General features: G+C 39.0%; 1 protein-coding gene across 4 annotated transcripts in view; it reads left to right on the top strand.

Annotated features, from left to right (window-relative positions):
- Nucleotides 1-4,883: 4,883 nt before the first annotated feature.
- Nucleotides 4,884-25,583, top strand: part of LOC100645652 (voltage-dependent L-type calcium channel subunit beta-2) — a 30,798-nt gene continuing 10,098 nt past the window's right edge. The window contains exons 1-11 of one of the 4 annotated variants that reach the window (XM_048411601.1): nt 8,257-8,646; nt 11,931-12,497; nt 16,782-16,898; nt 18,489-18,608; nt 18,678-18,888; nt 20,302-20,390; nt 22,194-22,199; nt 22,287-22,423; nt 23,002-23,167; nt 23,234-23,603; nt 24,106-24,144. In XM_048411601.1, coding sequence (XP_048267558.1) covers nt 12,447-12,497; nt 16,782-16,898; nt 18,489-18,608; nt 18,678-18,888; nt 20,302-20,390; nt 22,194-22,199; nt 22,287-22,423; nt 23,002-23,167; nt 23,234-23,603; nt 24,106-24,144 — 1,306 coding nt within the window. In that variant the 5' untranslated portion in view covers nt 8,257-8,646; nt 11,931-12,446. Of the gene's footprint in view, nt 5,451-8,256; nt 8,647-11,930; nt 12,498-16,781; nt 16,899-18,488; nt 18,609-18,677; nt 18,889-20,301; nt 20,391-22,193; nt 22,200-22,286; nt 22,424-23,001; nt 23,168-23,233; nt 23,604-24,105; nt 24,145-25,583 lie in introns of those variants that run through there. The other 3 variants (XM_048411600.1, XM_048411603.1, XM_048411604.1) reach the window with 3 other exon arrangements.

The following is a 25,583-nucleotide window of genomic DNA, read 5'->3' as shown; positions in this document are numbered from 1 at the left end:
TAATCCTTTGAAGTTAATTTGGAGTTTGAATTTAGTACATTTTTAATACATTTTGATAGATAATTTGAAGTTTACCTTTAGTACATTTGAAACAACATGAATTTACCAATTAGACATTTTTGTTCTTTAAAACGTTGCAAATTAGATACTTTTTTCATTACTTTTCCTCGTTTATCTTCTAAGTTGAATTTTCAACTGTCCATTCAAAAAACTTTATCCCAATGTCTAAGATGGTTCAGAAGATAGAAACCCATCCACTTGAAGCGATTCGTAGAAAACGGTGAAGATTCGATGAACAGATAGTCCATGAAAAAGGACGGTAAAAGAAAGAAGTTAGCAGTTGTAATTACTATGGAAACGGGAGTGAAGATGTCGAGGAACTAGTGAATAATTAAAACGACAAACGTTTTGGTAAGCACCGCTCAAAAATGCTGTGAATTCATTCGGTAGAGAAGTAACGAGTTTCGGTGGTTGTACATTTAAGCATTGATTCTTTCGACACAGAGGGAGACGCTCCCGTTCGATGACAATAGAGAGAGGCGATTATTCAAAGAGCCTCCGGCTTGATGGCAATCCCGCTAATAGGTTTTCCAGATTTTTTTCTGACGAAGCAAAGATTCGTTGAACAATATACCATTCAGTTCTCGCGGAATAATAACAGCAATTTTGGAATGAAAAAAGATAAATTCCTCACAGATATGTGCTGTTTGAGTTTCAGTTACAATTTGTTCATCTTACAGTCTCTTAATTCTATAGTTTATGGATTCTGCTTTATAATTGTTAACCCTTCAAGAGAGGGAGTGAAAGAAAAGTGTTCTAGAATATTCATATAAAACTGTATAATAAAACTTTAAGTCGACATTGTAGACTTCGTTCTGCAGCTTCGAGCCATCTGACGGTCTGTTCAGTTTTCCATAACACTTTATGTTATACTTGCTTTATCGTAGGTCGGTAAAAGAGGATTCTATATCTCCGATATCCTTTCGGCGGGAAATAGGAACATTCGTAGTTCTTAGTTTGCTTAGTCGACCACAAGCGGCGGCTACGCATTGTACGAGGCGCCTCCATCCCAACGAATCTCTAGTTACCTTCTTAAGGAAACTGAAGATCGATTTTTCTCGCGTCTCTGTCCAAACATTATTATCGAAATAAATACGTTCAACTAATCTTGAAGCATAGATTACATAAATCGCAAGAAACCAAACGAGAGAAATTTATTGAAATAATCATTAATACTACTGCGATAATTTTCGCGATCAAAATAGACATTTTCAATTTTCAACCTCCCATAAAATTTTATTTCGAAGGTTGTAAAGTGATTCGACATTGAAGTTCCATTTGACGGATAGTGGTTCGTCATGTAAAGGAATTTTTTTTTTCAGAAACAAGCCACGCACAGTGCCAAAGGTTACTGGCGTCTGTTGGCACAAAAACTTTAAGGCGCCATCGTGTGGCTCGTCTACACTTTAGGGTTTGGCATTTGAGGTCGAAGAATCCTTATTTAAATAATTCAATTCCCTTATTTCCCCTCCGAAGTTTTATCACTATCACACGTTTCGCCAAAAATCTGAGCGGAGAAGAAAAGTGTTTCGATTCCGTTGAAAACAGTGTTAGGCTATAGTAGATTGTACTTTTACTCAGCTGGATAAGAAAAAGAAAGGAGGAAGGATTAACGACGATTAGAAAAATCACTGAGGCCGCGTCTTGACCCCAGCGGCAAAACAAAAAGCTGACCTAGTTAAATTCTTGACAAGCTGGCGGAAAAGCGAGCGTTGACAGTGAGCCGCTGAATCTGCATTCCCCGCGTCTGATTAAAACATTAGTAATTAGAGCTTGCAGCACGAAGAATTTCAATTTAATGTCGCGCGTAACTCTAAATCCTGGAAAAATATCCTACCTTCCTGGTTTAATATCTTTCGCCGGAAGGGAAATCAGTTTAAAAACTTCTTGCGCTGTGAGCGCAATCTCGAATCTTTCTCGAATCTAATTTTTTATTGTTACATTGGATTATCTCATTTCTCATTTCTCATTTGTTACACCTCGTTTCGTAATTGTTAAATATTTTGAATTTTTATTTTGGAATATTTAACTTAGGTGACTTAATGGTAATTTAATGGTCGAAAATGGGAACGGAGAATGATTTGACCAGGCTTCAGACGTCTCCAACGTTATTTAAGTCGGATGGATTTCCTGAGCTTACATACCTAGTAATTATTTAAACACACAAGGCCAGATTATAGTAATTGTGTAGCACTATGATGAATATTTTGTTAAAGAAAATTGAGATATGTTAAATAGTACTAGATTACAAATTCTAGAGTATTTTGTTGTGTTTTTAAAGAAATATAAACGTGGACAAGAGTCGTTTTATCTAACAACTCTTCAGTTATAGAAGCTGATAATCATATAACGTTACAGATATTTCTGTTCTTTTCCTGTAGATTTAAGAACGATTCTCACGTAACCATCTCATGACGTGAAAGTCTCGAGACGAGCGAAACTTGAGAATCGCCAGAATTTCTGAATGAAAAAACAAAATGATTTATGCGTCTGTGGGAATAAATAGGATGGTGACACGAAACTACAAGCCGGTTTCATCGATTTTCACGTCAAAAACAACAATATCGTAGGGATTATTTGCCTTGGCGTTGGTCTGTTCAGCTTTGACAAATTTTAGTAGCACGCTGGCCGATTCAACCTAGACACAACCCAGACCTACTTATCGATTACAATACTCGTTTATAGCCGATGTTACCCGACTCATCAAACCCAAGTCTCCCTATAACGCTACCAGCAAGCTGACTTTTCCAATCTTCGGCAACAATCTTTTTCACGAGTCACCCTCGCAATTAGAACCTTTCAGACTTCTATATTTTCTTCTATAGTTGATGGAACATTTTTTGATATATAAGAAAGATTTCACTTCCGGCTTCCCTTCAGAAAGCACGGTCAATGATTCACGAGTGTTGGGATATTTATTAATCTCATACAAAATACGATAATTAACTGGACCATATAGAAACGATTAATATTAAATCATCCCATAAGTTCGTGACGACTTTTCTGTATACATTTCATAGTTTAAAGAAAAACAAGAGAACTTTTATCGAAACGGAATAATGGCCCTACCAGAAAAATGGGAAGAAGCGTTACATTTTTTCATGAAACTGATAGGTATGTAAACAATCTTAACGTATATAACCGCTCGAAAAACAGCACGAACTTATGGGATGACCTAATAGATTAGAATTTTATGTTCTTGTTCGTAAGAACTATAAGGATGTAGAAAATATTATTTATTGTTCTACAGTAGGGAAATACCAGTTCTTGTTCGATAATCAGATAAGATAATCGAGAATATATGGGTATTTCTTTATTCATTTGCTATGTTCACGAAAGTATGAATTTACAAAAATCCCGCGATCCAATCCATGGCCCAAGCTATGTAGCGATTTTTATAATTTCTTCAATTTTCTAATCATTCCACGAATTTGTTCAGTAAGTGTTCCGATGCATGGGAATGGGGATGCACGTCCTAAATCGTGGAATGTTATCGAGGAGTATCGGCTCAAAAGCCAACGGGCTGACTCACATTCCGCGGTCTCTAGGAATTACCTCTAACCGGCTGGTATTCCTCTTCCCCATGTTCCTTCGTTGAACGAGGAAAATTACGACGGCTCGAGCACTCTCCGGCTGGCTGGCAGAGTTTTCGGTGTGGCGGCCACCGTTTTATTTATAGCGGAGGAGGTCGTGATGCGTTCCAAAAGCTACTCGTCGCACCAGTAGCACACGTTCGAGCGTACCGGCCTTTCGTCTCCGTACACCCAGTTCTCACCGATCAGTGTCTGTCCATTTTACTTGTTCGAGACACGGATGAAGAAAGGACGCGGATGCGTGTTTCGTGAATCGAACCTCTGACCGCGTGTAAATCGTCCAAGAAATCGTGTATCCCCGTTGTGTTTCTTCAATCATCTCGTTCGGCGGACACACGTGACTACGTGGATTTTAACGTGGTCGAGACACGCAGTGTGTTAGCAGAGTAACGCAAAGTGTTAGAGAATCGATTTCTACGGACGAAGAATCGTGGTTCTGTTGGGAAAACAGAGATAGTTGGGTGTAGAGAGATATGAATGAGCGTGGGATGCATTAAACTGGTAGTGGTAGGTCCTCTTACGTTTGTTTAGCCAGTAGTAGTGAGTTGTAATATTAGGCCGGTGCATGTGAAATGTTCTTTCAGAGAAAACTCTGACCGCGTGTGGCTTCTTCGAAATATGTAAAAGACAATGAATGAAAGCAATTTTTATTGAACCAACGATTACGTAGCTTTATTATTCCAGGCCCATCAGAATTGTTAAATTCTTAAGTTTACTTCTTCATTTATGAGTTCAAAAAATCCTGTGAAATTTTCTTTAAAAGGTTAAATTTCCTTCTTCGTTCCTGTTTCTCTACGTCCCAAAAAATTTTCATTGAATTTTCTCCAAACATAAATTCATATAAGAGAATCGCAGGATTATCACGATTTTTCATGACAATCAATAACAAAGTTTTCGTATTCGTCTTATGAACCTTCGTAATATTAAATATACATAATTTATAGGAATTCTCATTGGTCTCTCTTCATTGGTCCAATTGATAATTGGCTCGATGACGACAGAGCAAAATATCATAGATGCTATTAACCGATGAAACATTCTGTACGCACCTATGCATAATATATAATTGTAAATGATTCGAGAATAGTTTATATCACTCCCACATAATGTCTCTCTTACAATAACATATATAGTTGCCAATTAATTTTTAACTCCCGATATACATTTCAATATTCCATTCCCACTCTTCCTTTTTAAAACTTAAAAGTTCGATTTGAAAAGTCAAGGTTAAGGCCAGAGATTTATGCGTTCGATATACCCCCAAACACGTCACGAGCAATCGCGTTTAGCGTTCGGCATTGATCCAAAGATCTCTCGAACAAGCCTGTTAATCGTTTCTATTCTTGAATCCCATACCTCGCAAACAATCGTTTCTCGTTCCTTGAAACTAACCACTTGCCGTTGAAAGAATCGTAAAAATCGAAGAAAATCGAATTCCAATGCATCCCTCGCAATCAACGACAAAAACTGAATAACAGTCTGGCGTGTACATGCGTGTGAAGTGAAAAGCAACTGACAGCCGGCCCGTGATAAATGCGGTTTAGAACCAGGACCCGACGTACTTCGTGCCGGAAGTCGATGGACTCGCGAAGCTGACGAAAACTGATCCACGCAGGCGATCGTGTAAACGGATTTCGTTCATCCGATTGTTCAGCCTTCTTTGTATCGACGAAAGTACGAGGTACACGCGAGTTCTCCACCCTTTTGCGAGTTTCCTGCGATCCGCGCAACCGGAAAATGGCGCATCTTCGACGACCAGCCAGACGGGAACACTACAAGCCCTTTGGCAGAAGGAAGGTAAACGAAACTAGAATAACGAGTTGTTGTCTTTTTTTACTAACTCCAAATTTTTACCCGAGGAATTGTAAGTTGAGCGTGGGGTTCTACTTGCTTCGAATTATCGATCCAGTCTTTTCAATCCGACTATTTTTGAGGATATTGAATAAATTAGTAAATTGAGGGACGTAAGAATTCTGGTCAAACAGATAATATCTAACACAGAGATAATATTTCGAGGCATTTTTCATGACTATAGTAATAGATATATCGATTTTGTCTATAATTGACTCAAATCTGAGGAAGGGAATATGGTAATGGTAATTTTTGAAATAGAATATATCGCATAGCGTAGTTTATAACAATGGCTCATAATCCACTATAATTTGGGGAGAGTTATTTGCTTGAATATAATGCTTGAAATGGAAATGTATGTAGTTCCATTTATTATGGAATTACGTTCCAATAGGTTTCAGCGATATCAGAAATATTATAACGATTTAACAGTCTTTCTAAACGTTACTTTGAGGAGGGTAGATAGGGAGGACATGTATAATCTTGTTAGTCCCGAAAGAGTTAAAATGAAAATGGAAGAAAGGAATGAGATTAGATATCGTCCCTTTTAAATAAAAATTGTGAATGTGCAAGTTGTTGGCTCCTTTGGTAAGACATTGGAATTTCAATGCAAATTCTAATTCAAAGTGCGTATCAGCGCCAATAATGGTATCGACGTGGTCGATATAAGATAAGAAAAAATGAATTCGACGGAACGTACCAAGAGTCTAATAAGATTATTTTCATAAGTGTGCCTTGTGTAACCGATCTATTCTTAAAATTCTACTTTAAATGACAGGATGCTCTAATGCCGCCTTTCTACTGAAATAGCTGCGACGTCCTTCGTCGGACGAGTGTCCTCTCGGTCGCCAAGTTTGCCAAATCAGCCTTCTGCAATGTCTGTTTTGCATCATTTGCAAATTGGATATGTCTTCATTCCTTGCATATAACCGATCAAACGTGTGTACGTCTACCACTTTCTAGTCGAAATATCGAACACGGATAATATAGAACGAGTAAACCTGTATAAATCTTCAATTCAAGGATGCTTCGATTGGATCAGTTTGCGGTTGCCAGATGAAACAGACAATTACGTCTAACTATAAACTCGTGCCACGCTGGAATCTTATCTCTCAATTATGTTCGTCTAATTAAGAAAGAAGGGCAGACGTAGTTTCTTTACTCGAAACAAGACGCTCTTCGTCGCGACATTTACGTAATAATAGCCTTTCGGTACTGTGTGTCTGTAAAACAGGAAACTTTAAAGGGAACAAGCTTTTTCGTAATAGCCCCGACGATTCCGGAAGAAAGATTCAAAGGTGAAAGAACGACGTGTACAACGTATAGCAGGTTTGACCCAGTTCCTGAATCAACCTGTAACTCACGCGAAAAAAAGGTCTCGTTGATACGAATCATAGGGTTTTGTTGATAAATTGGATTCCCTGACAATTCCGTCATATTAACACGAAAATCCGGTTCAAAATCCTTGTAGATTCAATCTTGTTTGTTGGCATACCGAGCTTGTCATCGATCATTAATGTCAGAAATTCAATTAGTCGATTGATTTCTATTCTGCTCTCGTTGTCAGAGTAATTCATCAAATTCTTCAGTTTGTCTAGTATTTGTAACATAATTATATTCAAATACAAATGAAATAATCTCGTTCTTAGGGAAAAGGGAAATATCCCAAGACGATTAATTTACATTTATTATTTAGTATTTATTACAAAATGAAAGAATTATATCTAACCGTATTTATGAATTTCCTACAGAAAAGATAAACCAAGATAAATCGAGATAAATAATGGAAAGCGTTGCACACGATGCCTGTGCAATAAATTAATAAGCAAATTATTATAAACACACTTATAAATTTCCTAAATAAAAAGGAAAGGTAAATTCCAATCCAACGGTACGCAATCATTCCATCGATATATACATATTCTACTATGTTTTACTTTGGCTCTAGAAAGATTCGCTGTCCAATCAACGAACCAACTATTGTGTATCCAATCAGAAACTTATCAATTCTCTAAAGGAAGAGGAAGAGAAATCCCACGGTAAAATCCTAATCCAAAAAAATAATCCCTACTTTGCATTCTAAAAAATCTACTATCGAATCTGCTATCGAATCAACGGACAACCTACATGCTAACACAGATCTACCGATATATTCTTCAAAAAGAACAAAATCTTCCAATCTAAATTCCAATTCAAGACGCATACTCCACAATCTCTGGAAAAAACGTCTATTCTCCAGCAGCAGAAAAATCTATGCTACGAAATCAACAAACGCAACATCTCTGCCCTTCGTAACGCGGAAAGCTGGTTTCTATTCTGGACCGGCCTTCTTTGACCCGGCAAACTTATCGGCTAAATATTCGATTCATCCGAATGACACACTTTCGGTCGGAGAACCTTTGACCGCAGAGCGGCGGCGAAGACGTCTCGTGGTTTCGCGATTCGACTCTGATCGTCCTCGGCGCATACACGTTACCAAGCGCCTAGTAAGCGTGTATACGCATACACACACTCACATAAATGTATTCAAGAACGCGTGTATTCGTACAGTTTGATAGGACACGTTGCCTTCAGGGTGCAGTGGCCTGGCGTTGTCGTGTGGGTCGCAATGGGTGGCAAGGATCGGGACGGAAGAGGGGTTGTGGATCGATATAGTTACGGGGGTGTCGTCCGGCTTCCTCGGTGGCGCCACAGAGCGGGTGAGTCGGCAAACCCTTAGGCCGATGTATCAACTAACCCAGGCAGGAACGCGATTCGAGTTCGCGGGGACGTACAGCACGTAGTGTCAGTACGCGAAGAAACGTCGTCCCCTCATCATCGTCAAGTCGCGCGTGTGCCATTTCGAAACGACACCGATATCATATTCGCAAGTTCAGTGTGTTCCAATAAAAAATAAAAAAAAAAAAAAAGAAAAAAACAGAAGAATTTCAACGATCCACGTTGCACCGTTTCACTGGAAGGTGATCGAGGAATTTCAATTTGTTTCATCTCGACGTGCTTCCTGTTCTACTCCACGAAGGGAACACGCGTAGTGCCGGGAGGCTCGGCGGACCACGCACGCGACCCCGGCCACTTTTCGACGTTTCCAAGCTGTTGATATTTGTTTTCCTTATCTACTTCCGCGCGAGACGATCAAACGCAGGTATACACCGTTGAGTAACATAGAACGTGTGGAAGGAGATTCGTCCAGTCACTGGTCAGACGGGAGGAAAAGCGGGCTAAGGATGAACGCAGGCAGTAGGCTTTTACGATAAATGTTGATAACGCTTCGCGGCGGGCCGAGTCGATCGAATGAACATGAACTCGCCACTCCACGATGTCGTTGACCCGCTTCCGAGAGCGTCCTCCGCTTTCATAGATCCCCGTTCGAGTTTTCGTGGATTCGCAACCCGTCTCGTCTCTCTCGAGTGTCTTTGAAGCGATGAAACGTCTACATCGCTACTTGGATAGTCTACATTCTCTCTCTCTCTCTCTCTCTCTTTTTCTCTGTGTTCGCCTTTCTCTCTTGTTTTTCAAGCGTCTTTTCTTTCTTTCTTCGTTTTTATTCCTCCCTTTTTATGGTGCTTATCGTCGACGCTCTTTGAGCAAATTACGCGTCGTTGTTCGGAGGAAGACAAAGAGGACACTTGGCTGGATAAGGACATCCTATTATTCTTCAAAGGACACTGCCATTATTCGCGAACGAGGCTTTCTTTCGACGTGTCCCTCGGAATCTTCTTAACGCCACGAGTAATAATCGCGCGATGATATACAGAGGGTGTTATCTCGATAATCGTGAATCGTTGCTTCTCGCTGAATAATCGTCCACTGTTTACAAAAGGATAGCGCACTCGACACGGTACACTGTAACAAAGGGGTCAACGAAATCGATTGCCCTCCCTCTCTGATAATTCCAGACAGTCGAGTCTTTTTTTTTTAATCGTAGCGTCCTCGATCCTCCGCTGACGGATTTCTAAGCCTACGACGTAGATAGAGAATACCTCGCTAATTAATTATCCAGAATGATCGAGGGAATTGCGTGACGTTGCTTCGTTCGTTGCTCGAGAAACATTTTCTATGATATTAATGTAATTTCTATTTTCACGTCTCATTTAGCTTTCCCGAAATTTAGAAATTCCGCGAAGGAATTTGCTCCTTGTTCCATAACATCACGTGTATAATCCATTCTTTGACCATAAGTCTGGAATCCTCTTAACGATCTTTCATCGTGACCACCCATAATCGAAGCCTTACCAGCTCGATCCTTCGGTCTCAGCTATTAAACACGTAACAAGGTCTTTGCACACCGTCGATTTACATAAGCGTCGTATCGTCTAAACGATGTTTCAATCTAGTTCGAACCAAGACTCTCTTGCACGATAATTTATTAACTAATAATATTAGTGAACCGATGAGTGACGAGTCGTAGGTTATTGACTTGAAGCGCTCAATTTTAGAATTTTACATAGAAATTAAATAATCAGTTGACCTGTAATTTATAATATTCATTTGTACAGTTTACTTCTTTTACCTCGATCTATCTCAACGAAATTTTAATTAGTATCTGACTGAATAGTCGCGATCTGAACGACAAAACTTTTTTAATCTGTCAAGTATTTTTAGAACGTATCATCTTTGATCCTAGCAAAATTTATTTATCTTTGATTGTGTCATATCAAAGAACAATTTTTCAGTTATGAAGTAATATTGAAGCGAGAAGATCGACAAAAATCTACTTGCCGGATTTTTTCTTGGAATAACACGTAAATAGATAAAAATCCGTAGTCAAGCAACAGGGCCATGGTGAACGTTTTGAACTTCGACTATGTGATCAAAATGGATCGATTAAAGGCGTTCATGAACAAACGATGAAATAAACCTCGGCTATATACAGTGGGCTATGCTACAATGAACTAATTGCTTCTGAAACTTTGTTCATTGTAGCATCGGTTCGTTCTAGCATACATAAAAATACACGATATATATGTATTCAAGGATAATTGGATGCGAGTATTTTGCTCGTTAATAATTAAAATTATATGACAAAATAATTAAAAGAAATATATTTCCTGCTACAAATAATGAATAAATAAATGATTCAACTAAACTAACAACGCAATGAATAATACTTTTTCACGTTCGTTATGACATCTTTGTTGGTTATAGTATTTTGACCTTATTCGCAGCAATTGTCATAGTTTTCGTTGGTTTTAAAATCATTCGTAACGTACCCTATTGTATATATAGATGATACGAGATGGCCCAGTAGTTTCCATGTTACGTGACCAGACTTCGCGACCGATCAAATCGACCGTGTCGAGGATGTTGCAGGCATCCACGTCCACGGACAACAACGCGATCTCCAACCGTCGTTACTTTAATTGCTACGATGTAATTAACGGGCGAGCAGTCGTTAGGCGAGATCTCAGAGCCAAAGACGAAGCTCACGGCCTCCCCTCGTTAAGATCCTCCTCTTAAGAGCAATTATACCAGCATATTTTGTGACAGCGATGAAACGACCGCCAGTCTGGCACCGACCAACTGATGTCAATCTGTACCAGACGATTCGTCGCGAAACCATTAGAGGAGAAGGAATAGAGTTATGGTGGTGGTTGCTTAGATCCGAGAAAGGCCTTTCTTGTAGCTCTCCTTGACCGTTCTTTAAGTATAGTATGTAGGAGAATAAAAAGTCTTAGAGTTTCTATCTAGAGAGAGAAAGAGAGAGAGAGAGAGAGAATGGGAAGAAAGGATACTTAGGAAATATCATGAATTATGCGAGGGTTTTTGTCAAAATTTAGGAGACTGTGATGTATAGACTTTGTTCTGAATCTTTTCTTCCGCTATCTTCTATCTTTCGGAAGTATATAGTAGATTATATAGGTGAGCGAGGTTATATGTTATTACATACTGGTAAAAGCGGATTAGTTAGATTTTAGGGGATTTCGATAAGAGGACATATATTTGGAAATTTTGAATCTGATAATCTCCTCTTTGATTTAGCGAAAGTAACACAGCAAAATATTCGATCCGTTATAGACTTGGTTTAGAAGACTCAAACCACGTGGAACATAATACACTTGACCCATTCAGACTACACTTGATCGTATGTCAAACTTTATACTATCATAAGGTAAATTTTGAATCCGGTAACGTTTCCTTTGAGATTTGATAAAGGTAATAAAATAAAGTAAGCTCAGAAAATTTAAACCATCTAGAATATAATATTTGAAATATTCAATAGAGAAATTTTAAACAACTGTAAAAAGATCAAATAACATATCCAATAATATAATTTCCAATATATTCAATAATACAATTAATACAATTCCCCTCGAAATTTGATAAACGTAGAAATTCCGAACCACCATCGTATTAGTATCGCGTCTGCGTTCATCCGTCAAAATCTCGAAGCTTGTCACATTGAACAAAGAATCTCCTTGTCGACAGCGTGTTCGAAGCTGAACACGAGGAGAGGATCATCGAGAAGCGATCTCGTCTCGCGGAGAAATCCGCGATGGACGCGAAAGTCGAAGCACCAGGTGCGATTCGAGGTGCGATGAAGCTCGAAAGCTGTGAGTAGAAACGCGACTGGCGTTTGGATGGCTTGCAAACGGAAGCGGAAAAAGTCGTGGAAGAGCGCCTGAGGTGAAGTTCCACTGGCTGCACGGCCTTCGCGCCGGTCAGCATGGCGTAGCAACGCCGCGAAAATCCCACGTTAAACTTTTACCAACGGAGCAGAGTCTATTGCTAAGTTTGTTCCATTGGTTGAAAGAACGAACAGAGCAGAGGAGAAAAAGACGCAATGCGGTAGCGTGTGCTAAGCGAGAGCTTAGCGGATCAACGTCGTGCCACAGAGCCGGTTCAGAGAACGAAACTGGGCCATAACAGAGTCGAAGGGCCCGGCGAAGGTGGATAAAGCCTCTCGAACAACGGCCCTGGCGACGACGGCGTTGGCTTCCGGCGATGATCGGATACAATCAACACAATTCTGGCTACAACAAGCTATTTACGCAGGTACACTACCGACAATCGTCCTTTCAAGTCTCTTTTCATTGTGTCTTGCTACGGTCGTAAAAGAAAATTTGGTAGAGATTAGTTGACACTCATTGGGAATTTTATGTGGATACTTTAGAAGATCCTTTCGTTACCTCTTTTACTCTTCTTTTATATTTTCTTTTCTCATTCTTTGTCAATATTTTCCAAATATTCCCTTTTTCAATTGTCAGATTTTGTGATTTTTAATTTTGATATTCTCCTATTATTCAATTAATTTTCAACTAGATATCATTTGTTTCCGCGTGATTTTAAACACGAGAACGAAAGAAATTCAAATTAATAATCGACGATCACACGGTAAAACGTATGACAATTTTGATGATTTTATGTAACTTTTATTTAACGTCTTAAAGGGATACAAAGTAATTGAATGAATGATATATGAATTTTTTGAAAATAGATGATATTTTGTAAGAAAGGAATAGTATTAGTTCTTCGTATAACCAATGTTATTAATATTTGTTAAATATTCGAGATCATAAAAACGACGTATAATTAATCTAAAAATCAAACGAAAGGTTTAGCGCAGAATTGATTGACGATATATCGAATTTCTATAAAACAAGGAAATTATTATTCATCGTATTCATTTCACTTATGGTATTCAATTATTATATCCATATTGAAACTTGTAGCAATTAACTGAATTAAATTGAAGCTTCCACAAACATCATCGTTTACATTCTCTCAATTTAATTAAGGTGATCGTTCTCGTTTATATTCCGAAGAATAAGATCTCATTTTAGCTTTCACCTTAATGTTATTTTTTTTGTAATACATGACACAGGCGCACAGGTAAGGTTATAAGAAGATAATACTTGTAACGCGTACGGCGTACACGTTTCATAAAGGGTGTCAATGAATCGGCCTCCTTACACAAAGTAAATTAGTTGCAAGGGAGCAGCGTGGAGCCTGCGAAGCGTCTTCATACATTTTCTCGATTTTATAAAGGATTTTCCGTGGCGTGCGATGCGTCATACAAGTTTTACATTAATCAGCCTGGCGTGAAATAAAACCGGCCAGCCGTGCTATCGTTGCACAGCCTCGATCCTTTACGTTGCAATCTAAATCGATCTGGTTTACATTTTGAGCGTGAAACCGAGCGTTTCCAGTATGCTCTGTTGCTCCTGCAGCCGCTGTTTTCGTCCTATTCACAGACTTCTTTTTATCCTCCTTTTATCCGCGTTGAGTTTTTAGTACTTTGTTTGCGTTACCCCGTCATTCTTCTGCACTTAACGTTTACTTCATTTCCATCTTCCATCGTTTACCACTTTGGTCTCGTTCAAATTCAATTGAGGTAACTCGACTTGAAGTTTGTGTACACACGAGTCAAGTTATTTGACGCGAAGACATTTAAGTTCGAGTAATCTGATTTTGAGTGGATATTTAACCCAGATCTGCCCGTCATACGCTCAGAAGGATGATTTAAGGTACCCAAACTTAATTTCTAATTTTTTTGGGGCGTACATAATGACCAATATCCTTTTAGAAGGACAATGGTCTGAAGATTAATCAACAGATTTAATTTATAATTTACTACTATCGTTTATAACGCTGAATGTGTGTTTAGAAAGACAGTAATCAAAAACTTACTCAGCAGACTTAATGCAAAACTCAAATGGAGCAGACATGGCCTTATTTTGAAAAATACCGCTGCAAGCTCAGATACATTTGAGTTAAATGAAAATGGATGTGTAAATGGCGTATATTTACAGTCAACTTAGTTTAGAGAGGCAAGAAGGTAATAGGAAATAACATTACATTACCTAGTAGCTGTTGCTCTTTTTATGACAAGAAATGGCTGAGAACTCGACAAGACGTTTTAAGACGAGTAAAATAACAGATTCACGTTAGTACAGTGGTCTGAAGCTACTTGAAGTCAACCGACTCAGTTAACAAGAAACATAGAAACTTGAAAGTATATTTCAAGATATTTGCTCATATCCATCCCTTATCTTCTTCCATAAATTCCTATCATCTTAATTTAATCTTCCCATATAGAAATTCGTATTACCCAGTGACACAAAAATGCTCTGGCTAAAAATTCGTCACACGCGATTGTTCGAGAGCATTCCAGTCCTCGTGATCCCCCGGAGGGTCAAAAAAGGTCGTGGTGGCACGCATAGACGAGTTTACACAGTCACGCACGGGGAACAGGTAGAGAGACGATTAAGTAAAGGCCGTTGGCATGGTTACAAGCCCCGACCGAATGAACTCATCGTCCCGATAGAAAGAACGAAAGAGAGCGACAAAAAAAAAAGATCCCATTTAAGGGTGAGGAAGGCTGAAGGGAAGTAGGAGAGAATCATTTTGTAAATGAATTCGACTTTCAACCGTCTAATACTATATAACGAAATTCGAAATTGCCTCCGAATGCACCATGCTGAAATGCAAATCGAACGGTCGCCTGAGTGATGCGACACACGCTGGGCACCCTTTGCATTTAATTAAGTATCTAATTACAGGACAGGTAAAAGCTTTGACTTTGAAAGGTGGATCAATACGTCAATGTCGTCTTCGGTTTGGAATCGATAAAATTGTTAGAAATTGCGTCTTCTCGCTTCGATGAATTTCCAGGTCTCTTCATGCTCGAGAACGTTCGACATCGATACGTCTTCCATAGCGTTCGACGCAATCGATCCAATTAATTCGTCGTACAGGCAATTAATTGACCGTCCAACATCCCTTTTTGTCACATTGTCGCCAGCATGGTTGCGTTACGAGCTGTTCCTGAAACGTTTGGCAGGATGTTCCGCGAGTTGACGCAACCAATTGCGCAGCGCGCGTTGACGTATAGATAGAATCCTAATTTTCGTCGCGGATAATTTCCGGTGTTGTTTGCCCAATTGCCACGCGATTATTCTAGAAATCACACGGAACTAATCGTAAAGTATATGTAACACTTTCGTAACGCGTACTTTTGGCGTTGCGTTGCACTGACACTTATATATTTAACTAAGATGTTATTATATTATCATAGGGAGTTAAAAGATACAGTACGGGGAAGAAACATCACAATTTTACAAAATGGAATTATAACTGACATTGAAGAACAATGTATATATATAATGTACATCCCAGAATAGAGCGTGATAAACAATGCATAGTATGAAACATAGCGATACTCATATACATTAGTATATACTAAAGTCTTTTTTACATACCATTGTATGTTAGACATCTACTGACCACTGTCTCGTTTTATTTAATTCCTTTTACAATCTAGAAATGAAAAAAATTCGTGAGAAACACGTACCTAATGAATATACGCTTGTTCGACCAGGTACGGTCCGCTCTACTTAGTCGCGTATTATCCACTTATTTGTACAAACGTTGAATTTTTTCAAATCGAACGTATATAATTGCGTTTTGTTAGGTTCCTATACAAGAAGCACGAGCAATTTATGAAATACGACAGTAATTTGGGGACTGGATATCGAAACAAATATGAAATGAGAAATTGTGCAAAACAAGAATTTCGTCGTTTATACCGTAATCAAGTAACAAGTCGTTGTAAACTAGCACGTTAAAATATTTGCAAAGAAGTGGGGTCTGCAAAGACGGCCACGGTTGCTTCAGAACCGACGGAACTTCTCTTTTTAAGCTAATGGTCCCCGACTCTCAAAGCCCTTGAGAACTTCTCCAAGGCTTCCGTGGGCAAAACATCGGGCTCCCTGTAGTTCTTGGAACACGAACTTCGCGAAAAATCTTGCCAGAATCGTGACACAGTAGTTACCAGTGTTTGACAAATTCCGTGAAACAAGAACTGACAAAATATCATAATAACTGGTAGCGTAAAAATCTCCCATTTATCAAATTTCATTCGTTTAAACTTTTATTTTACCAACCGCGCATTTTGCTACTATTCGTCAAAGCAACATATCGTGCGTATAAAATAAACAAAACAAGGAAACTCGCTCTCTGGAATCTTTGCAAAGCCTGACAGAGAATAGAGTATATTAAAATTATCAAAAAACGACCAACGTTATCAATACGTTTTACATTATCCGTTTGTAAAAATAATAACATATTTTATTTATAGAAATAGAACTTATAGAGAAAATTCACTTTTTGGAATCCGTGAACTCTGAAAAAAGACGAAGTATATTATTATGACAAAATCACAAAATCACATGGAAGAGTCGTTACTGTACTCGTTTCGAAACTATTCAATAACGATCCGAATGTAATAATGGATTTCGCCTGGAGGCGCGATTTAAACAAGTTTATTTTGTATTTCAGGGCTCGGCAGACTCGAACTACTCACAGCCGAGCTCGGATCTCTCGCTGGACGAGGAGAAAGAGAGCTTGCGTCGTGAGAAGGAGAGGCAGGCCCTCAATCAACTTGAAAAAGCCAGGGTGAGTCATTGATCTTTCGCATGTTCCAGTTTCACCTCTCTTTCCTCCACCCCCCGTTTGGCTTGTTTTTCCACCGGTCTTTCGTAAATCGTTTGGTATCGATCGACTACTTCCGAACAGCGTCATTGCCTCTGACGCCGCCTTCACGTTCAAGTCTGTAAGTTGTCCGCCGAGGAATGAAAAGCGTGTCAATGAATAAGCGCGCCAGACCAATGAGATTTCGCACGCGGAGACCGCTTGGCGAAACCAATTAAGCGACTCGTGATCCTTTGTTTTCGACGATAGATGCAAATGCAATATATCGCCAGCCATGATACTATTGCCTTTAATTGTACCTTCCTTTCTAATAGCCGGTGTAACGCGTTCGAACTCGGTGAATTGGTAATTATCGGATCGGTTGTCTAGACGCTTCCGTCACACTCCTCTCTTTCTTCCCTGTGTACGTACACGATCGCCTAATTGTCTTCAACTTTGTGTCAACGGGCTTTTGAATAGTGCAGAGTATGGAGGATGGAGCACACATTTGTGATCCACCGAATTTTAATATCTTTTTTGGTTTGTGAATTAAAAAATATCTGACCATTCAAATCCTCGAATCTTCGAATCTTCGAGCTTATAAATTTACGAACATTCGAATATAACTTAAGCCTACGTTTCAACGATAAATTTCCTGGTACCAGCATGAAGTTCCGCAGAATTAGGGCGAGTATTTAGACCGAGTAATAACAGAGCGGGTCGTGTCTGAATTATGAAAACTCTTTTGTTGGCCAGCATACACGGCCCATCAGTCGAATCACCTTCGGCTGAACAATAAATGAATATTGATTAAATAGCCGCGACCTTCGAGTGGTAGAACGACGTAACAAACGCGGACAGCACCCTATCACTGTATTACGCTTTTATTCTTTGCCGATGTGTCACATGATACATTGACAATGTACCGATCATCCGTGATCTCATCGGCATTTACTTTATGCTTAAATTATTGTTGCACGAGTATCGTTGCGATATAATGGATTACGCTACACGACCCAATAAAAAAGTCGATATCGTAAACAATAAAACTAGCTTATTTATCGAAATATTACCGCTGATATTCCTTCGGGAAAAATTTTCTAACGAGAATCTGGCTCTTAAGCGCTCTTTAAAATCTTGACTATCGCGCGAATATTATATTAAATTGTCCGAAGAGTGTCTTTCTTTTATAGACACGTCCTTTACAACGATGAATCTTTATAGAAACATGAAACCTAATCTGTCGAATATTGTGATCTTTATCTTGATAAAATAAAATGGATTATACACAATTCGATAAAATAAATCAAATAAAACGGAAAATGTTGTGCATGCATTATTTCCTTATAAAACGAAAGAAACTTTTCGGACGACCTAATATGTATATTTTAGATTCTCATTGTTAGAAATTTATTAGTCCAGAGATTTATCTTGTTTTAATCATTCTAAAAAATTTAGTAAAGAACGTGATCATCAATGACCACCATGTGATAGCCAATATGTTAACGTATAACTTGTAATTAATGTTAAATTATATAGAGTGGCTTTAATAGAAGGTCTTTGTAAATTATACAGACGAAAGCAGTAGCGTTTGCAGTGCGGACCAATGTGAGCTATGACGGATCTGTCGACGATGATTCGCCTGTCCATGGCTCGGCTATCAGCTTCGAGGTCCGCGACTTCCTGCACATCAAGGTACGTTCTTTATCTTTTGTGTGTTCTCTTAACGATCTAAAGTAATCGATCGTCCACGAAACTCTTCAGGAGAAGTACGACAACAATTGGTGGATAGGTAGGCTGGTGAAAGAGAACGCGGACGTCGGCTTCATCCCGTCCCCGGTGAAATTAGAGGCCCTGAGGCAGCAGGCGAGCGCTGCACGTGGTACGAAGGGTCTCTATTCGGCACGTGGAGGGTCTTCAGGGAACCTTGGCGAGAGTGGTATGCCCTCACGTGGTTCCACACCACCTACACCAGGTATCCTAGCACGTCCTTCTTTCTTTCCGCCCCGAAAACCACGGTGTACCGACCAGTTCGGCAATTCTCGACCGATCGATGTCTCGACAATGAAAACACAGACCGGAGAGAGGGAGATCGTCGGCTCGTCGTACAAAAAATACAAAATGAAATAAGAGAGACAGAAACGATATACGAGAGAGAAAGAAAATACGAAAGAACACTAAAAATCAGAAAGAATCCTAAGTTGGCCCTAAGTATCTGTACATATACAAACACTATAGTAGCTTTCGTTTCTTTCCACACCGCATATGTCGTGGGCTTCTTTCTTTACCTTCTCACCATTCTTCTTTGCCCGTTTTTATTTTAGTTACGAGAGTGAATCCTCGACTAGCGATGATCGAGTTCTGCGAGTTAGATCATAGGAAATTCAGCTAACGTTGCGTTGGTCATTGGAAATTTTTCTGCATGTACTTTGATCGCCTTCTTAACTCTGGAACTACCGATCATTTACTTTAACCTATTCGAAACCGGTGACGCACTGGTCATGCCGTGCTTATTTGATGTAAAATCAAATGCTGACGCATTCTATGCGTCGTATGAAGGTATTTGTGTTATCGTTATTAGTCACTAGAAGTAAAATCGTGTATCGCGGAGAGTTTTATATAAGATTAAGAAATGACGTTGGTTTCGAGGTAAAGATATGTAATCCTCGAACAGGATCATAGAAATTTCGAAGTATCAATCCTTGAAAATTTCCTGTGAGAAAATGTACTTTTCTCTCGAATAGGTTAACGTATACTAAAATGTACATAGATGATTATAATCAAAGTGATATAATGAAAATAATCACGTTCCTCTCTGAATAAAATCCAAAATCAATTTTTCCAATGTTTCTGCATGTTTTTAATAATTTTAAACTGAAAAAGATCCGTACTTGTAACAAATTTAATAATTCTACTGTTAAACGTTTCGTCTAAACACTGATCCTACGGATCGAGAATTTCTCCTTTTCATATTGTAAAAAAGATTCTAATTCGAGATTCTCATCAATGACCCACGCACGAGTACGATCACACGCTTGATATTAGTATCCACGTTCACCCGCCTCATAGTTCAGACTCGACGATACGATCAATCGATCCTGTTCGCCGACAGCCACCCTGTTCACGATCACGCACAGACCCAGTCAATTTACGTCATATTTAGTATTCTATGCTGTACATGAACTTTTCAGTAGTTGCTTCCACGATCTCTCCAGACAATCATATTCGACAGCATCGAATTTATTTAGTACCCTAGGTTTCTTAGTCTGCATTCGATCGCTTCTCACTCTAGTTTTCCTTTGAGAGAAAGAGGGACATCCGTCGATGCACGATGCATAGGAAGGATCGATTTCCACGATTAATTCGATCCAATTTCTTTTTTTGACAGGTGACGACAGCGACAGCGTCCGAGGCGGTAAGGCAACGTTGACCACGCCACCGGCTAAGGAGAAACGGAAGAACTTCTTCAAGAAGCCGGTAAACGATTTCGACGAATCGCAGTGTCTATGACTATTCCGATCCTTTTTGTGTCCACTCGTCTAACGTCGTGCTTGATTCTACTTTGGGTCTCTAGTCTTGTAGTCGACAGCTCGAGAAAGTATATATTTCTAGTCAAAAGTCTCGTCCACGTTTGCATGAACCTGAGATGATCCTATGAACGTTCAAAAGGAATTCAGGAACGTTCAATAGGACACTTAAGTAAATCTGAAAAATCATTAGGAAATTAGCAAAACCATTAAGAAACGCTGTCTTATTTGAAACAAAGATATAAAATACTATAACGATATAATAATGTAATGTTACAATAATAATTTCATCAATCTTTTAGCTTTTGAAGTTTTCCATCTAATTTGTCTCAAAGTTAAAAAAGCTACATGAATCAACTCATATTTATTATAATTATAATTTACTATATTGCTTATATAACTCTTCCAAATTTAACAACTTTTATCTATATATATTAGTTAATATGTTTGCAGAAATACAAAATTCAAATCGAGTAATTAAATTAAATTAATTATTACCTTTTTACGTGAAACCAGCAAAATACTTATAATCAGAAATATACAGCGGCTACAGCAGTATTTATATTTAGCCTTATATTTCAATGAAATATTTTTCAGCAAATCCTACATTTCACGTCCATAGTAAAACATTTTTGTAGTCGCATGAAATGTTATATTACTTGGATCTAATTAATTGTAATAAATACAACGTGTACGAATACTTCGTGCAGCCACCATGCAAAAAGGATTCAATAGACGCCGAAGAAGGCGTAAAACTTTATGGACGTTCAAAAAGGATCCCATAGATATTCACGAAGTATCTCATCAACTCTTACGGACGAAGATAATCTCTATGGGATACTAGATAGGTCCAATCAAAATTTTTCGTCGGTTTGGCAAAGATTCGCGTTCGATAAAACCGGTGACGTGGACGAGGCTTACGTGTCTAAATTTATCTGTCGGTGCTAGAAAATATCGTGGGCCACGCGAGGACTAGCAGATTTATTTCTGTGAGTATGCGATTGTGTGTATGATACTGGGATACCTGCTGTCTCTGTGCATCGTGTATATCTGTCGAATCAAAGAAGAAGAAGAAAGTAAGGAAGGACAGAGGACGCGCATCGAGAATTCAAACTCGTAACTCTCCAAACCGAGAGTTTATCCGATAATTCCCACTTTCAATTTCCATCAATTTATTACGCCAACAAGAAGCAATTATTTTAAAGTCTAAATCCATTATTTCTCGGCTGACTGCTCTGTGAACTGTGTCAAATGTTCCTTTTCCTGTACTCTTTCCTTTTTTAAGCACACATATATAATACGTCAGTGTGTCGATGTGAGTAGCAATTTCTAGCATCGATCGATAATCAAGTAACAATTATTCGATCTTAGCGGACCATTTTACCATGACGAGGACGATCTCGTCGAAGATGCCCTGACCTTGATGAAACCACGTGGTCCGTTTGCTGAAAATGGTTCGCCGAAAACACGGTAGAATAATGGCTTTTAACGAGAACAAATTTAGTGCGTAGGAGATCGTTGATAGCTTAGGTTGATCAGTAGTTTACAAAAAAAAAAAAAAAAGAAAGAAAGAAAACAGACTCTGCTTGGCCAAAGTGCCTTTAGAATGCTGAAGAAAGATGGTCGATGAGATGGCGATGTTACCGTAAGAAGGACTTTGGCCGCGCAGGAGGGTAGGTCGTATACTGTCTCCAGTCGACGTGGCCATTAACTGTTTTCAATGTTTTCAATGTTGCATTCCGTGCGCACGAAGTCCTACGTAAGTGAGAGACTATCTTGGGGCTGATCCTGGCGTGTAGGACATCCTCTTAGTCGGTCTAGACTCATTCGTTCGTCCCGCTTTCAGGAAACCACCACGCCGTACGACGTTGTACCATCTATGAGGCCTGTCGTCCTGGTCGGTCCATCGTTGAAAGGTTATCAGGTGACGGACATGATGCAAAAGGCGTTGTTTGATTATTTGAAGCATCGGTTCCGAGGCAGGTACGCGAAGCTTTCTTTAAAGTTGAAGCTCTTAGTCGAAGAGCTATTATTTAGTCATGTTGGTTTATAAAGATTTTGTCACAGAAATGTTTATTGAATAGCTATTTGCATATTTTCCAACACTTTTTTGTACATATGCATGCTGAGTTCGAATCTGCAAATAGATTTTTTCCATCACTCATACTTTTTCTGTGATTGCTCTTTTCATTACTATTACTAAACATTATTGAATTCGTAGCAAGTTATTTTACTAAAACGTAAAATGAATTTAAATTAATTTATACTTGGCATAATTCGTAAGAATAAAATTCTAATATTGAAGAAATTTATCATATAGTTAATAGCTAGGCTTTGTGATGTTTATATAATATCTTGTCATTCAATATGACAACGAAATAAAAATATTTTGCGAGCCAATGTTATTTGAATATTTATATTTATATAATACTTTATCATGTTATACGAGAAGGAACGAAGGATGTTTTGTAAATCAATATTATTTGAATATTATTCTATTTGCACGAGGAAGTATTCCATTCTTTGCACTTTTGGCTAAATATTTGTTTCTACGATTTCAGAATAATTATCACTAGGGTAATGGCAGACATTTCACTGGCAAAGAGATCGTTGCTGAACAATCCATCAAAACGAGCGATCATGGAACGATCCACGAGCAGGAGCAGTTGTTTGGCGGAAGTTCAAGCCGAGATCGAGAGGATTTTTGAGCTTGCCAGAACCCTTCAGGTACTTTATCAACCATTTGATCCTCTCGTTTCTAAACATTGTCCACTTACCACTATTAATTTCTAGTTGGTAGTTTTGGACTGCGATACCATCAATCATCCGTCGCAGTTAGCTAAGACCAGCCTGGCGCCAACGATCGTCTACCTGAAGATTTCGTCACCTAAAGTGCTCCAAAGGTTGATCAAGTCGCGTGGAAAGTCGCAGATCAGACATCTGAACGTACAAATGGTGGCTGCTGAGAAATTGGCTCAGTGTCCTACAGAGATGTTCGATGTGATTTTGGATGAGAATCAGCTGGAGGAAGCTTGCGAACACGTAGCTGAGTACCTGGAAGCTTACTGGAGGGCCACGCATCCTCAAGTGATCGCTACAGTACCACGTCCGATCCCTGCACCGGATGCACCAGTCGACGCGTTAACACCTCGCGTCACATCAGGTATCATATTCATTGCGACGCGTCGATTATGGTCGCATATTATCATCGAGGATCTCGTAGCAGAATGTTACCAAGTACAAATATTCTACGTGAGTTTCATTATCGCGGAGAATGGCCTGGTTAGGGTTGTACACCTTCATAGACGAGTAGAGTATTTGTATTTCAAAAGTATTTTAAAATTGGGTCGTTTAATTGCTGGTAAAAAGAGGAATATTGTGTATTTCGTGATTTGATTTCGATAGACTCAAACAGGAAATCTAAACAACGACATCGAATCATATATCAGTCAATTACTTACCACAGAGAATTATTTAAGCTCGGTGATCGCGACATATCATCATCATTATTCTCGTCCACGACTGTCAATCCTTTTCACACAGTCTCAATGCGATCCTCACCTCTCAGTCATGGCTGGTTGGGTCGAGGTTTCTAGCTCACTTGAAACTCTAACGAGCCCCAATTCCGTCAACTAACACTCGACACTTTCTTCTTGCCTCTTCAGGTGCCCATCATGAGAGTTACTACGGCCACGAGCCAAGAGGTAACCCAACCTTTTTCTCGAGCGCAAAATTGTACACACGTCCCTTTTTCTTTCTTTTCTCTTTCTACGAGTCCAACGTCGCGCACCCTGTGTTCCGTTACTTGCTTGAAGATGTAGACAAATAGAGAGAAGAAAATAGATAAAAAGTTGAGCTGATAGAATAAATCGGAGAGAAACGATTATATTCGTTCTGGTATTTTTCAACGCGCGAACAAACACCGTCGTTCGTTTTTCCTCTTTTGTTCCACTTTTTTTTTTCTTTTTTTGTTATCGAGAGTTGGATTCTCGAGAAAGAGCAATGGCGACATTCGAAGCTAGTAATGAAACACATCTGTAGTTGTATCATTAGCTGCACGTAGCCGTTGCATGGATTCGTGTTAGAACGTAGAGTTACTCTTTATTGGAAAGACTGCTAGTCGCTGGTTGCAGACCTATACTCAGCCTTGTAAATTATTACGATATATCGTTCGATGTACGCTGCACGTCCTTCTTCTTCGTGTGCACGCTATAGCGTCTGAATGACGCGCGAGAAGTTATATCTCTCATTTTCGTTGTATATACCCTGCTCTCGTTGTTTCTTCTATTTAAATCAGCGCCGTTCGAAATAAACTCGGAAATTCCAAGAATCCTATTTAACCTTCTTTTTCTTTTCCTCTTGTAAAAATTTTAATATCACGTTCTATAAAAAAGAAAGAAAAAGAAAAAAAGAGAAAGGAAGAAAGGAGGTTCCACCAACGCGAACAACGCTGGTTTAAACTATACCTACAAACTTATTATTTTAACTTGCGCGTTTTCCGCATGATTTGGCAGATTAAAAATAAACTAGCAGTCTTTGAACTATCAAGAAAAATACACGTATCACGGTGAAAGATATTCGTACAAAAAGCACGACACCTTTATATTGAATTTCTTTTCAGCGACGATATATGGATCGGCAAACATGTATCAACCTCTGCAAGACAATGGCGCGTTCGTTCTCGTTAGTTTCAATCACGTTTTCATATTGTTTTTCTTTGCTCATATCCACTTCCTTTCTGCGCTCCACCAGAAAGACACGACCATCCCTCGTCGTCAGTTTCACCGCCTCTATTATTCATCCTCATCTCTACGATCGTTTAATATAATTCTAGCTGCAGCTTACCTCGTGCACGCTGCGCTCTGTCTACTACCCTGACACGAGTGGATTTACCCGTGACATCTGTTCGACTATTAATATTCATTAAAAGCGTTTAGAACATGCATTCACGATGTCGTCACGGACAAAGACTTCTCAAAGTGAAAAGACTAACGTCTTCTTGATAGTATCGTGAATGAAGTTATCATGTTTCATGGATCGTTCATTCTTTTTGTTCAGTGCCCTCAACTGGTACGGTAGAATAATCTCTAAACAATTTTCGCGATTATGACATTGTATACAGAGGCTCGTAAAAGTATTTGAA

The sequence above is a fragment of the Bombus terrestris genome, chromosome 13, assembly GCF_910591885.1.
Source record: "Bombus terrestris chromosome 13, iyBomTerr1.2, whole genome shotgun sequence".
Classification (NCBI taxonomy): Eukaryota; Metazoa; Arthropoda; class Insecta; order Hymenoptera; family Apidae; genus Bombus; species Bombus terrestris.
The sequence above is the reverse complement of the archived record's forward strand: the minus strand, read 5'-3'. Positions and strand labels throughout refer to the sequence as shown.